Source organism: Dermacentor variabilis, chromosome 4 (assembly GCF_050947875.1).
Source record: "Dermacentor variabilis isolate Ectoservices chromosome 4, ASM5094787v1, whole genome shotgun sequence".
Lineage (NCBI taxonomy): Eukaryota > Metazoa > Arthropoda > Arachnida > Ixodida > Ixodidae > Dermacentor > Dermacentor variabilis.
In genome coordinates this window covers 53,215,087-53,229,203 of record NC_134571.1, presented here as the reverse complement: position 1 = coordinate 53,229,203, position 14,117 = coordinate 53,215,087, and the positions used below count along the sequence as shown (strand labels likewise).

The window sequence follows — 14,117 nt, the reverse complement described above, 5'->3', positions numbered from 1 at the left end:
ACCAAAAAAAAAGAGACATCACTTTTCACTTTGTGAATGTAACCTCCGCAGTCGCATGAAGTAAGTCAGTAATGGGTAATCATGGGGTAATCTATTCAGACTTATTTTATGTGTGTTCTTTTCCTCTGTGACGTCGCTAACAACATGGCAGTGGCCGCTTGTCCGTGATGTGTGTTGATAGCTGTCTCCCTTAATTTGGTCATGTCCGATCTCTCTGCGTACTGATGAAGGCAATGCTGTGACCTGCGGCGACAAGTCGTGAGGACGAGTGCCGGGGCCTTCGGTTTTGATAACCCATGATGCTGGTGTCCTGAAAAGCGAGTGTCAAATGACCATGGTGACGGATAGGTTAGGCCTTGGGCTCTGCTGAGTGGCCGAAACACTCGTGTGCTTTAGTCGCCCGAAGTCGGAACTCGCCGTGCATCTTGCCTGAAAGTAATTCTGGCTCCCTTTTCTCCTCGTCCCTTATTGATTATGTGTTGTGTTTCGTGCTGGGACCGCTCGTTTTGCTGCGTCGCGTTTGGAGAGAGAAATTGCGCGCACGAGGCATTGTGTTGTCTACGCTAGACGGCTGTTTTTCTCACTGTTAGAGCAGCGTGTAGTGCACGACCATTTTTAACTAGCGTGTAAACCTCAGGTGATGTTTCTTCCTAGTGGTAGCGCAGGACTTGTGCATGAGGCTTCGCGAGGCGTGTATGTCCTCCTTAATCCGTCAGTGTCACCGAGTGACCATTAGAAGCAGGGGGTGCCGCAAGTGCCTACTTCCAAGAAACTAATATCAACGTCTGCCGACCTGCAACTGCGCGCCCTTTTTGCGTGATTATTTTTTAATTTACGAATGGGACTTGCCAGTACAACGAACAAGCTGGCTGGTTGTTCCGACGATGTGAAGCGACTATACACGCAAGCAAGGTGTGGGCATTCATGCGCGTACTGGGCGTGTGTGCATTTGCACTTCGCAAGGCGACCTGCAGTGTGTGGCGCAGCCTACGGCATCATTTCGACGACTTTCTGCGGCTTCGCTGTCCCGTGTGAGAATCGCATGCCGTTGGCCACGTTTTCTTCGAGCACGTGCTCGCCTTGTAGTGCTCGCATGGTGGGGTGCCGTAGATTCTGGCGCAAGCCATTGACGAAATGCCTACTGTTAGCACTAAGAAGTGATGGCCTTTGAGCCAGGTTCCTTCTTCGTGGTTTTTCTTTCCATCATTTATGGGAAGTTCATGATAAACATGCAAGTTTATGTAGGGTCACCAGTAAGCGACACACTTCGACCTGTGCACATGTGTGGCTACCCTTGCATGACCTATGTGATTGTTTTTTGGCTCAGCATGTCACGTAAAAATAATGTAGTTGGTATTGCACCAAGCATAAAAGTTTCTTTTTTGAGTGTCCATGCACATGCACGCTTTGTAGACACGTTTAAGAATTGGTTATTCCGGACCGTCATTTGTCTGTGCAGAGACAACAGTTTTGACAGGCTAGCTTTGCAGCTATGCATTTTAATACACGCAGTGTCAATGAAAGTGGAGGCCTTTTTGTGAAAGTAAGTTCTGCTCTTGATACGTGAAATGAATTGTTTTAATTGCAATACTAGCTAAACATGTATCAAGGGACAAGTACTTATGCATAATTTTTAAAGCAACAGTTTAGCATAAATCAGGCCTTTTAGGCACAACTGTTGCAAAAACCCTGTGCCAGTGGTAGTGCTTTGCCCTGTTAGACATGATGTTATGGTTAGGGTAGGCATGAGCAACATGCAGCAGTGTCAAGTTCATGATAGAAGTTCATGATGCAGGTCATCAATCCTAACAGAAGGCAAAAGATGTGCATTTGCTGTTGCTCCTCAATGAAATAGATTTACCAGGTACTTCAAGCTGGCTACCTGAGCTTAAAGCTGAATACACAGCTTTCAAACAGCCGCTACAAGGCATATAGATCAAAACAAAGTTAACTACAAAACAAAGGAACAGCCAGTATTGTCGTTATATGAGAGCTTGACAGTAACAAATAATGACCTGAAAAAATCTTAAAACAACTTCGTCATCATCTGCGATGTTGTTATTCTTGCTGAGCTAAGATAATGCGCTTCTCTTGTGTTTGTCTTGCAGATTGAATGCTATCAGGCATTGTTTTAGAAACAAAAGCATTTTAGACAGCGATACGAGTAGTGTGAGAGTAGACAGACAGCAAATGAAATCATCAACATGCCATATTTGCTTGATTCTACCACGCCACCGATTGTAAGGCACAGTTATGTTACCGCCCAGATATCTCAAAAAATTACTTGGTGCCAACTCTACCATGCACATCAAGTAATGAAACCTGAGTTGACGCATACCTTGTTGAAACAATATTAGGGAACTTGCAAAGTGACGCACACAGCTGTATCTTATTGGCTAGTCGCTATCGGAGTCCGACGACACCTCCTCTTCGCTGTCTTCTGACCACAGAAAGTTATTTTCAGTTCCATTTAATTCATTAGAAATGCCACGCTCGAAGGCTCATGCAACTACTGTCTGCAGGAGGGCATTCCATGCACCATGGCCCCACCTTGCGATGTCTCCGAGCATCACCTTCAGATGACCTATTCGATGGCAGTGTAGCTAGCTACGTTGCATTGAGTTTTTTTCTTTTTTTTAGTTACGATTGTAACAGGCATGCAAATTTGAACGCAGTTTTTATTCAGAAAAGGTGCACATTAGAATTGTGCAAATACGGTAAATTTATGCAGAATACGGACTGCTTTTGTCTTAATCTGGCTGCAAAGTCGCTCTGCAAGTCATTTAGCATGTAATTCTTGCTTCATGGCCAAAGTATGTGAATTTTCTGGTATATGGGGTGTGTGGAATTTGCAAACTTCAGTATTTGACGAGATGAGTTCTGCAGAGACCCATCAGATTGAAGTTTAATCTCTTGCGGTCACACACAATTGCTCAGTTTGTGGTTGTTATAGTCGGGAGCCATTTCGTGCATTTAGATGCCATGCAGAAAAAGTGCTAGGTAAATAAACGCATGTTAAATGATGTATTTCAGAAAACTTACTTATTCGTGTGGCTCTCGACAGTAATTGAGCACTGTGGTGGTACTCTAGGCACTCTCCTAGGTGGAGGCCAGGATTCGGACTGCCGGTCTGTAGGGTCCTCATAGTCCTTGTCTGCTGAAGTGCTGTTGTACGACAATGTTTGATGACCATCTGAAGGGGAAATATGTTCATCCACAGTACCAAAATCCTCTTCTGAATCACTGAACTTGGATGAATATTGTCCATAAAATGTACGAGTAGAAAACGCAGCCATCCTGTCGGTGTTGCACACCACAAATCACTAGCAAACCCGTTCAGGCATAGAGGAAGGAAAAGGGCTTCCCTTGTCTGAAGACATTGTGAAGTGCACTTATTACTTGGAAAAGTTACCAAAAGCTGGCTCCACCAACCCAAATAACCAGCAAGTGCAAGCCTGCTTTATTTGGGTGCTCCCCGTCATCTGACGGGAAAGACACATGGCCGTAAAGGGTTAATGAAAGTGAAACAGCATGAGGGCTCTGGAGGGCGTGCACCACTGTGGTTATCATGTTCCACTGCTGAGGCTGTGGGTTTGGTTCCTTGCTGTGTTCTGAAAGGGGGTGAATGCAACCGCTTGTGTACCTTGCTTTGAATGCATATTAAAGCAGTAGTGGCAAATACTTCCGAAGTTGAAAACGGTTTGAAAAGTGTCATACTTAGTAAGATGAAGGTGAGCAAGCATTAAGATATCTTAATTCGATCCTAAATTTTCTCTCAAAATACTGGGCGTGACATCATCACATTTATCAAGATGTAAAAAAAAAAAAAATCTGATGTCATGTAAGTAGATAGGCTAGGTATGATGACGCTGCTTATAAGAAAAAAAGTTGCGCACATTTCTTCTGGTTGCGCTCGCATGTGGCAGGCACAGTGATCGCGAAAAACGGAGCGAGTCAATGCATCTTAATGCATTGATTTCCTGGTTATCAATATACCAAAACTGGTTCACAGAAACGATTCTAGTAAATTGTTCAGGCCTTACCTGTAATAATTTTCTAAGGTTCAAGGGCTTGGACCTTTATTTAAAGCACACAAAAAAGGTCAGTCAAGAAGCCCTATTGGTCGAAGCTAGCCTGGCGCCTCTTACTACAGCACCTCTCATCGCCTGTGTCAGTTTTGACTTATCAACCCCATCAGTCCAAATTTTATACGGGCTCATCAGAAACAAAACACTTCAAAATGCTCTAAAGAAAACCTACGCTGGTTTCTCAGAAAATCCTTTTCAGGCTCACTACTCTGCTGAAGTCTTAACGCATGGCCCCTGACTCCATATTGTGGCTTGCTCCTGACAGCCCCATTTTTCTACATTCTAGATGCTTCTCTGAGACTGCGGACGTGGGCAGGCCCATGTCTGCGGAGGAACGTCAAGCCGAGGGGAATGATGCCATGGTGGACATCAACACCTCCTCAGTCGACGACCTGGCAAGGGTCGTCGGCCTGGGGAGGACAGCTGCCGAGGCCATTGTGGCAGCTCGAAGGGTCAGCGCTATGTCTCCTTGCAACTTGTGTGTCGTGTGTCATTTTGTTGTTTTGCATTGTCAAGAAGAAATATTGCGACGTACCTGTTTCATCTGATGATCCGAGAAACTGGAGAGTTCCAGATATAGCACACCCTAGTGTCATTGCAGGGCCAAAGTGCCACACCCTGCTTGCATTCTTTTGTACCCCTTTTGTGTTATTTTGATATATTTCTTGCATCTTTGTAAACCTGGTGGTTCGATTTTCCTAACTTTGGATGCGCAATATCTAAAGCTCCCTACTATTGGTCTCTCTCATTTGTTGCTTCTTTGTTCCATTTACGTCAACGACACATAGTACAGCAAAATTTCCACTGTTTTTTGGCTTCAAAGAGAAAGATTGTACCATAATTTCTTTGATTACCATCAGAGAAGCTTTCATTGACGTCTAACATAATGCGCAGAGTAAAAACTCACTGGAGCAATGTGCAATCTATTGGTGCATTACCCGTTGTTGTTGCTTAGTGGCTATGGTCTTAGGCTGCTAAGCATGAGGTCGCGGGATCAAATCCTGGCCACGGTGGCCACATTTTTCAGGGGGCGAAATGTGAAAACACCTCTGTGCTTAGATTTGAGTGCTCATTAAAAGAACCCCAGGTGGTCCAAATTTCCGGAGTCCCCCACTACAGCTTGCCTCATAATCGGATTGTGGTTTTGGCACGTAAAACCCAATAATTTTAATCTATTGGTGCATTCAAATATTACTGATATAAAAACAGGGTAGGTGGAAGGTCTGCCATTTCTTATGACACATTTGCTACCACTAAATTAACCCCTGAGAGCACTACAGATTGCCAACCTTGAAAGCGACTTACTGAGAAAATGGGCCCAATACTCAGTGAGTTGAGTGAACTGGAGCCTATATCTGCTAAAAGCCTGCTTCTGGCTGCTCTCAGATTGTAACATTGCTCCATGCAGGTCACAATGTTTGGGAATAAGTAATTGACTTTACAAGCATAGTAGAACCTTGCTGATACATGTATTGACACTGTTCTGCTGTGATTCTGGTGCTCGTCACAGCCTTGATGCTTGCATGATAGCATGTTGTCATACAATATATTGTGTCCCTAACTGCAGTTACCAGCATAATTACCAAGCAGTCAGAATTAATCTGGAGTAATTGCCGTGGCATGTACAAACCTCTTATTCAGTTGTTTGCTTGCAGTTGCAGGGAGGTTTCAACCGAGTGGAGGACTTGTTGGCAGTGCCTGGAGTGGATGCGGCCTTGCTGCAGGAGCTCCAGCTGAGCCTGACATGCACCCCAAAGGAGAATCTACCCGAGGACGCTCGGGCTACCAGGTTGTGTGACATGCTTTTGTGTTGCATGTCATTCACCATTCTTGTTTGCTTGGTTTTAGAAGATCCAAATACAATAGAGTCACTTTAAGATGAGCTCTGCTGAGCCTAATTTCCGAATAAACTGAACAGTTTCTGCACCCTTTTAGTATTTCACTGATGCAGTGCATATTAAGATTCATTTCCAATAAGAAAGGCATATTCATCATCAAGCATATTCATCTTGAACTTGCACTAAGGATTTGATTTATTTTGACCTCCCTGTATTCTTTAACACTGTCATAACTATTGAATAACTTGGATCATTTCTTTTTTTTGGTCCACTCCCATTGAAATGTTGCTACCACGGTCTGGAATCAAGTGTGATGCTGACAACACAACGCTAAATAGTGGAATGTAATAGTCTCTATGCTGCCGGGACAAGTCGAGAAACCCTCTACATTATAACTGTTCCCCACTCATGTACGTTGTCAACCAGTTAACATATCATTTTTCTTGCTGTTGTGCTTGCAGCATAGTTTTTATTGAACGGTGGCACTTTCAGATGTGGCAGGCCTACTGAGAGTGGCACGTGACAGGCTTAGCCTTGTGTTCAGGTGGGGCAGCGGGAGCAGCAGCAGCTGTGGTAGCCGAGAGGAACTGGCAGCTCCTTTGGAGGCTGAGGCAACATCTTTGGCAACTTCGGTGAACAGATTACTCCATTCAGAGGGGCTTCCCACAAGCGATGACGAAGGTAGCTGCTCCTCCACTGAAGACATGGCTGAAGGCGAGGATGAGCAGGCAGCAACTGCTACAGCAGGCGTGAGTAGCCTTTTGCCTTTTCCCGTCAGTCACGAAACATGACAGACTGAAAATAAACGTGTCAAATTTACATAATTTTATTTCAAGGCATTGCAGACTCCATTGAAGGACAGTCAAGGTCCTTTGAAGAAGTTGGGGTCATTGACCAAGATAAGGTGAAAAAAAAAACGGAGACATCTTGGGAGCCTGTACAGGTTCCCTTCCCTGGCCACAGTGTGGCCAAGAAACCCCATGCGGGCTCCGAAATGTTTTGCTTTTTTTTTCCCCAGTGACTGAGTCAGTGACCGCAACTTCTTTATCATTGTGTTACCTGACCAGACAAGTTTTGTTGAATCCTTGACTGCAGCTTATCCTTTGCACACTTCCTAGCAGAACGTCAGAACGAAATATTTTTCTTTCTAGTTTTAGTTTCGTTGCACTAAAAAAAGTTGTGCTTCGGAACAAGAAAAATGATCCGTAATGGTTTATAACAGCTCTGGTTTGCATGCAAACGTTTTCGAAGCAAACTAACAAGAAAAACATGGTATTTCTTTTTCTCAGTAAGTGAATTACGAATTCTGAGATCATGCTCAGGGCCTTGAGTCAAGGAACTTAGCCATGACCTCGGAAGCAGCACATTGAATGTACTCTCCAAAATGCAAGACTGTTGTTCTGATAAAACAAACTTAAATGAACTATAAATCTTTGGTAACAAGGTGTTGTACCTGCAGAAAACGAGACAATAAACTCTCCAGCGCGCAAGCCCTGGATATTGCTACAATGCTGACCTGCTGGGGCACAGAGCGGCAGGCTTAGATAAGTGGAGCTCTCGACTGGCCATCATTTGCACTATCCCTGCCTTAGATGTGCGCTAATGCTGATGTTGCCTGACGTTGGTTATTTTGGATTGCCAACTTTCCCCTTGAACTGAAATACCAATAAAAGATTTCAGTTTCACACCAAAATAGAATAATAACGTTTCGGTCAAAAATACCGTTTTTTTTTTTTTTTCATTCTGTTTCGACAAACTGCTTCCTAGCGAGTCGTCGTTTACAGAGTAAGTCTTCATTTAGTGTACACTTAGTCATTTGTCTTTTCATCAAAAGATTTCAGTTGCTTGCTCAAAGCTCACGCAAAAGTTAATTTTTGGCTGCAGGCATTACAATGCAGGAAAAAAGCTCTTACTTCACCTTTGATGACTAAATACTGCACATTAAACATCCCCTCAATCATGGTTGTGCACTTAGTAAAGCTGTCATGTGTACTAATAACCTGTAGGTTGAAGTGAAATGGGAGCAACATGGATAAGCACAGGGTTCTGTCGACCTGCAACTCCAGTGTCTCTGGTTGCTTCTATGCTGCTACTGGACAGACCTGACAAAAAGTTTCATGCACTAATGTGTACACTGCAACTGAAAGAGATATGTTGCAGATTGTACTTTGTCCTCCATGGTAAACAGGATGTGTATGCTAGCACAATTCTATTAATTGCTGTACAGTAGACATTTTCAGCAATTCAAATTTTAAATTCAGAGTTACAAGTATGACCTCTCTTATCAAGTTATATTGTACCATAAAACACTGCGTTGTATTTACTTAGCGTCTGGGATCAAGCATGTGATGCTGATGCAATGCTACTGTTGCAATGCTGATGGAATGCTCAGCACTGACATGTCACGGCTTCTGAGTTTCCGTGACTTTCTTCGCAAAAAAAATTACTACAAAATGATGTGCTGATGTCAAACTGTGTTGGCATTGCAATCAAGAGTGCGTTAGAATTGAGTAACTGTGTTGTACTAGTATAGTAGACTTCCATTAATTTGACTTCGGTTAATTCAATACTGACCGAAGGTCTCGACTGGCACCTATGGGCCCAGGCATTTGTTATTTCTTTCCTAAAATAGGAATTTGCTAGATAATTCTAACTTGAACAGTCAGCATGCACGCGCTTGTCACCTATGGGGACCCCAATAATGACCCCTTTAGTGGCACCATCTGTCTTCGTGGAGCTTAGGGAAGAGTGAATGCGTTACACGTCTCCCATCAAAAACGCCTATTTTCTGCCCGCATTATAGAGAATATCAAGCAACAACAGTACCTTGCAATGTCTGACTAGGGTATTTACCCAATTCTAATGCATGCCTCTTTTTATCTAAGGAAATTAGGCCGAAGATTGCCTGCGCAGTGCAGTCGGATACAAAACCAAAACCGCCTTCACAACGTTCCCTCGCTTTACCGCGCAACACGGCTGTATTGCGGCAAAGCTGACTTTAGGAAACTGGATGCCATTAAAAAAAACTTGAACGAAGGTTAGATTTCTGCTTTGTTTTGGAGATTTAATGTAATTTCTATGTTAGTTTTGTACTTTGATTACATTGAAAGTGGCCGTGCATTTGATTCGGGGGCGTGTTAGGCCCGCTCAAATACTGCCAAATGAATCAGCAGTGTGTTTTGGCATTGTTTCTGCATCTTGTTTAGTTCGACCAGCCGAATAATTCGATCGATTTCGTCGGTCCCGTCAGGGTCGAATCAACAGAAGTCAACTGTATACTGCACCAGCACCACGTTTTTCTGCATTCATGTCTTAGCATTTATTTATACTGCTGGTAAGGAGTCATTGCTATTAAATTGTCTGTTAACTATTGTCATTCTTACTTTTGAACACTGTGGGAACAGATTGCTTGTGTATATATGAAGGTGCTGCAACTTGCTGCAGAATGTTTCTAATGAGCTTTACATATAAAGTGTAGATTAAGGTGTAATGCTGAGTTATTTGCAGCATTTTAGATATAACACAAACCACACCACACTAGTCAGATTTTTATTTATTTCTTTTTTAGAAGTTTCAGCAAGTTTAGCATGACCTAGTTTGACAAGAATTGTCTGTTTCCCTCTCTTAGTGATTCCAACCATTCCAACTGCTGCTGCCCCAGAAAGAGCTAAGTTTCTGCTGCCTTGTCTGGCTGAGCCAGTAGAAGCTGTATATTGTATCTATTATATACATGTCTAGAAAAAAAGCTTAAAGTGAGATTCATTTTACTGGGAAAACAATAGAAGAAAGAAAATGTATACTGGGGGCAGCAACCTTTCACCGTCAGATTCAAATCCAGCCTTCGGCGCAGGCACGAATATGCTGGCACATCTATTCTTACTCACAGGCGCCGCACTTCTCATGTATCAATCTTTTTACACTGTATTTACCTGTCATTCTTGCCGTGCATCTCTTGAGAGAAATATGAATCCTTTCTTTGATAGAGCAATGACTAATAAGAGAAGCATCAAATATCAGTCCTCTTGGTTAGGCATACTGAAGTGAATTAGGGTCTTGGTTTTTTTCATCAGAAGTTGCTTCAGTGAATTTTTTTTTTTTTTTTTTTTTTTTTTTTTTTTTTTTTTTTTTTTGCCTGTCAGCACGAAAATGGCAGAACTTGAAGCATGTGTCGAAGTACTAGTTATCCGTCCAGTTCTTGTATCAAAATAGTACTTTTTTTTTTCTGATCTTCCATCTAATTTGAAAGGGATATTCTGCTCTAGCCACAATGTTGAAAAGTCAGGGGAAGGTGAAAATCATAAAATTGTGAGTGCATTGTGTCTGAAGAACATTGCAAATCTGTTGCGCAGGGCCAGCTGAAGCGCAAGAGGGAGGAAGTGAAACGGCCAGGAGGCAAGAAGCCATGCGGGTGGGAGACGAGCTACGTGACTGCAAGTGAGGGACCTGCTGCTGCTGCTGGCACTGCTGCTTCTTCTGTGGCACCAGCAGAAAACCGAGACATTGCGCCCACACCGGCTCGGCGCACCAGACACCCATCTACGCTAGTTCAACCACCAAAGCTTGATGCCTGGCTCGACACTTTCCAGGTGAGGTTGACAAAGTCAAATGCCACTCTTGTGATAGCAATATGGCCATTCTTTCAGGTCAAGCCATTTGATCTTCTAAAAAGTTCTGCTCCTTTGTGGTTTCTTGGTGCCATGCAGGCGCTTCGTGTAGCTCAATTGTTAGCACATCGCATGCTTCATGCAAAGGTTTCGAATTCTGGCTTTCAGCAACAGCAAATCGTCTTTTATTCTGCAGTCATTGCCCCTTATCACTTCTGCATTTCAGTTGGAAAGCAGACAATTTTCTCTATGCTCAGTGGTGAAACAGCTGTACCAACTTCACCAAACTGTGCCGAGAGTAGACTTTTGCATGGCCCTGTGCCAAAACGGCATTTTAGCGGAAAATTGCGCCAAGCCTGCGCCAAAGCACGCATAAGAGCAAAGCCCTCCTTCCGTCGATGCTTTGCAGCTAGCAAAACTAAAATCAAAACCAACAGCATGCTATCATCATCATTATAGAATGAAACTGAAGCTGGTTCATAGTTTCTCACCATATAGTGAAAAACTCTGTAGGCCCGTCGGAGTCGTCTGGTTCATCATTCGTGCATTTTTCTCTGACGGACGTACAATGTTGCCGCTGTACCATCTTGCTGGCGCTTTATTTCGGTGTTCATCGAACCCACGTGGTACCGTTGGGTTTGCTGAAGGAGGATGTCACATTCTAGGATTAAAATTAAGCTATTTCTATGTTTATGAGTGACAGTGGGGCTTTGCTAAATAGCTGCTTTTATCAGGATTGCACGTGGGGCAGACTTACGAATGGTATTAACGAACGAGGCCAAATGTGCTACACGGTGAGAGCCGTCTCTTCGATGCGTGCTGCCATGTTTGTTGATGCAAATCTTTTGTGTAGAGTTTGGGCCCTACATGTTAGAATTGCTAATAACTGCATCTGCACATTTGATACTCAGCATTTAGTATTCATATTTGATTCATGATTGAAATTTTGGATGGTATTTGCACACCCTGTTTGGCCACACAATAAAAGATCAAAGGCACTCTTACTGAAACACTGCTTTGTTCTGTTCGCAGTCATGGAGTCACTCCGAGCGGCTTGTAGCCCTCGACCAGCTGATTGAAGGTTGCGAACCAGGCCAAGTGCGCCACATGATGAATGTCATTGAGCCACAATTCCAAAGGGATTTTATCTCCCTTCTGCCCAAAGAGGTACGTGAAGCTCATTCACTTTAATTCAGAACCTGCATATATGTGTGAGAAATATATCTGTGTGAGGCATTGCGTATTGTTCAGCCTCACATGTGTGTGAACTGACATGCAGTGTTCTTAGCTATATGTTCTGGCTACGTAATCACTGTGTTCCTTGTCAAAGTACAGCTGCTGACAGAATTTATTAGAGCAAATGAAGAGACAATTTCCTCACTGCCTGAGATAGTAGTCTCAAAGTTGGACCGTGCACTTAGAAAGCAAAACATTGGGAATTCAAAGTTGATGATTGGTTTATACTTTGTATTGCAAAAGAGCTATGTTCAATGTCCTTCAGCTTTTAGACCTTATTTGTACATTAAATGACTGTAGGGGTGTCGGGAAAAATTGCGTGGTATACAAGCAGCACCTCAAATACTGCTAGTAGCTCTATTCTACAATTACTGTAAGTGCGAGTGTACCGCAAGCCAACCATAGTGGGCCATGCGCTTGAATATATGTTATGGAAATTAGAAAATAAGATGATATATTATGGTGCATAATTCAAAAGAAAAGAACACCTCCGTTGGATATATATATTAAAAAAGAGTGAATGAAAGCATGTATTTGTTTTAATGTGCATGTTTGCACATACAATCGCTGATCCATTTTTCGGGCACTTGATTTTGATGACCACCACCAGCTCCATAGAACTGATGTAAAATTGTGGCTAAAATTTTGGACGCTGCATAGTATGCCACCCAATTTTTCCAATTGATCTGCACACGCAGTGTGGTAAACATGCGGTCGTGCCCAAGGTTGCCACCGTTCAAAGTGCAGCCCTTCATTTTTGTTATCGAAGCAATTCTCTGGGTTGCCAAGTGCTGGATGGCTGTTGTGAAGAGTGTTTTATTGACTCAATACCATACCACAACCTTGGTTGCCGAGTGCTTATATGGTGACGCTGGTTATGCGCCAAGCTGGCACAGCAAGCTCGCTCTTGGTATATTAGTATCTTTAGACAACATTTAATATCAGGAATGAGATCACGTTCATGAGCAGGGCTGATGATTGTGCACATGAGGTGGACTTGAGGTTTGTGGATGATTGGCCTACAACAAATGCAAACACCTGCCAAATTTGTATGTGTGCTTACTGGGTGGAACAATGCAAGTTCGTGTGGTGAATTCCAAAGGGAATTTGCGTAACACAGCCTAAAGTGACAGGTGTTCGGAGTCACGGTCGCATGTGCGATATCTGCACTTTGTGACGGAACAAACGCAAACACGCACAGGGCATCGGCCGTCATGAAATTTCAAGTACCGTAAAAGCCGTACTATAGGTCGGACCGGAATATAGGTCGATCCGCCAACTAACGAATTCTAAAAATGAAAAAAATCTTTTTCAATGGCAAAAGTATCGAAAGACATGACACCCTTACCTTGAAACAAATGCAACTCAGCGGGTTGCACAATGGTGACAGTATTTATTTAAACGCTGCTCGCATGTGCACCTGGCAAAGTTTTTAACAGTATTGCACGACCATCGACCCTCGTGCTTGTTAGCACCTTATTAACGGCGCTGAGCGGCGAAACAAATGAGATACGCACATGTGTACACACGCCCTTACTTTCGCTATTTCGCCGCTCCGTGCCGTGATGATAAGGTGCTGACAAGCACGCGGGTCGATGGTCGCGTGATGCTGTTAAAAATTGGCCGGGTGTACAGTACACAGAAGGGCACGAAGTGCGCAAGCGCTACTCTGAATCAGAGCAGTGCCTTTGATCAGAGTCGTCCGAACTAGAGTCGGACGACGAGTGCTTCTCGCTGCCCAGTCCATAGGCACGCGTGATCTCTACCGCTTTCAAACGGATGCATTCGGCAGTCACAGGCAGCGATCTTACACGCAGCTCCCGGACGAACTCCGCAACCTTGCCTTCCAGTTCTGCGGTCCGCTGCGATCCGCCCACGAGATGACGTTTTCTTTTGGTTGCTGCAAGTTGTAATACGTTGCTTTTGCCTCCGCCACTACCGAATGCTCTTTTCAGATACTCCAACTTCACGCTGTGCCGCCAGGTTGCCGTGGGCTTCCGCGTACTCAATCGCCTTTTTCTTGAAGGCGACGGTGAATTGACGTCGGCTTCCGCTCATTTTGAAACAAAATGTGAAAATACAGCCTTTAACCAATATAACTTGGCGACAATGGAAACGCAAAATACCGGTGCCACAATGTCGCCACGCCGTGCTGCTGCTGATGGCGATGGCGGCTGTTTACTTCATCCGCCCATTGTTGCAAGACTTCCGTAGTTTTTCCGCCAATGTCCGGTATATAAGACGAGGGTCGACTTTTTGCAATGGTTTTTTGAAAAAAAGTTCGCCCCATATTCCGGTCGTTATGGTAGGTATTGTTTCAGTGAAGCACAAGTGAACATTTTTTGTATTGC

The 14,117-nt window shown here is 43.7% G+C and overlaps 1 protein-coding gene across 3 annotated transcripts in view; it reads left to right on the top strand.

The window, feature by feature from the left end:
• Positions 1-40: 40 nt before the first annotated feature.
• Positions 41-14,117, top strand: part of LOC142579158 (F-box/WD repeat-containing protein 7-like) — a 37,575-nt gene continuing 23,498 nt past the window's right edge. The window contains exons 1-6 of one of the 3 annotated variants that reach the window (XM_075689103.1): positions 41-60; positions 4,375-4,540; positions 5,744-5,877; positions 6,471-6,675; positions 10,276-10,512; positions 11,563-11,697. In XM_075689103.1, coding sequence (XP_075545218.1) covers positions 56-60; positions 4,375-4,540; positions 5,744-5,877; positions 6,471-6,675; positions 10,276-10,512; positions 11,563-11,697 — 882 coding nt within the window. In that variant the 5' untranslated portion in view covers positions 41-55. Of the gene's footprint in view, positions 61-137; positions 436-508; positions 1,032-4,374; positions 4,541-5,743; positions 5,878-6,470; positions 6,676-10,275; positions 10,513-11,562; positions 11,698-14,117 lie in introns of those variants that run through there. The other 2 variants (XM_075689104.1, XM_075689102.1) reach the window with 2 other exon arrangements.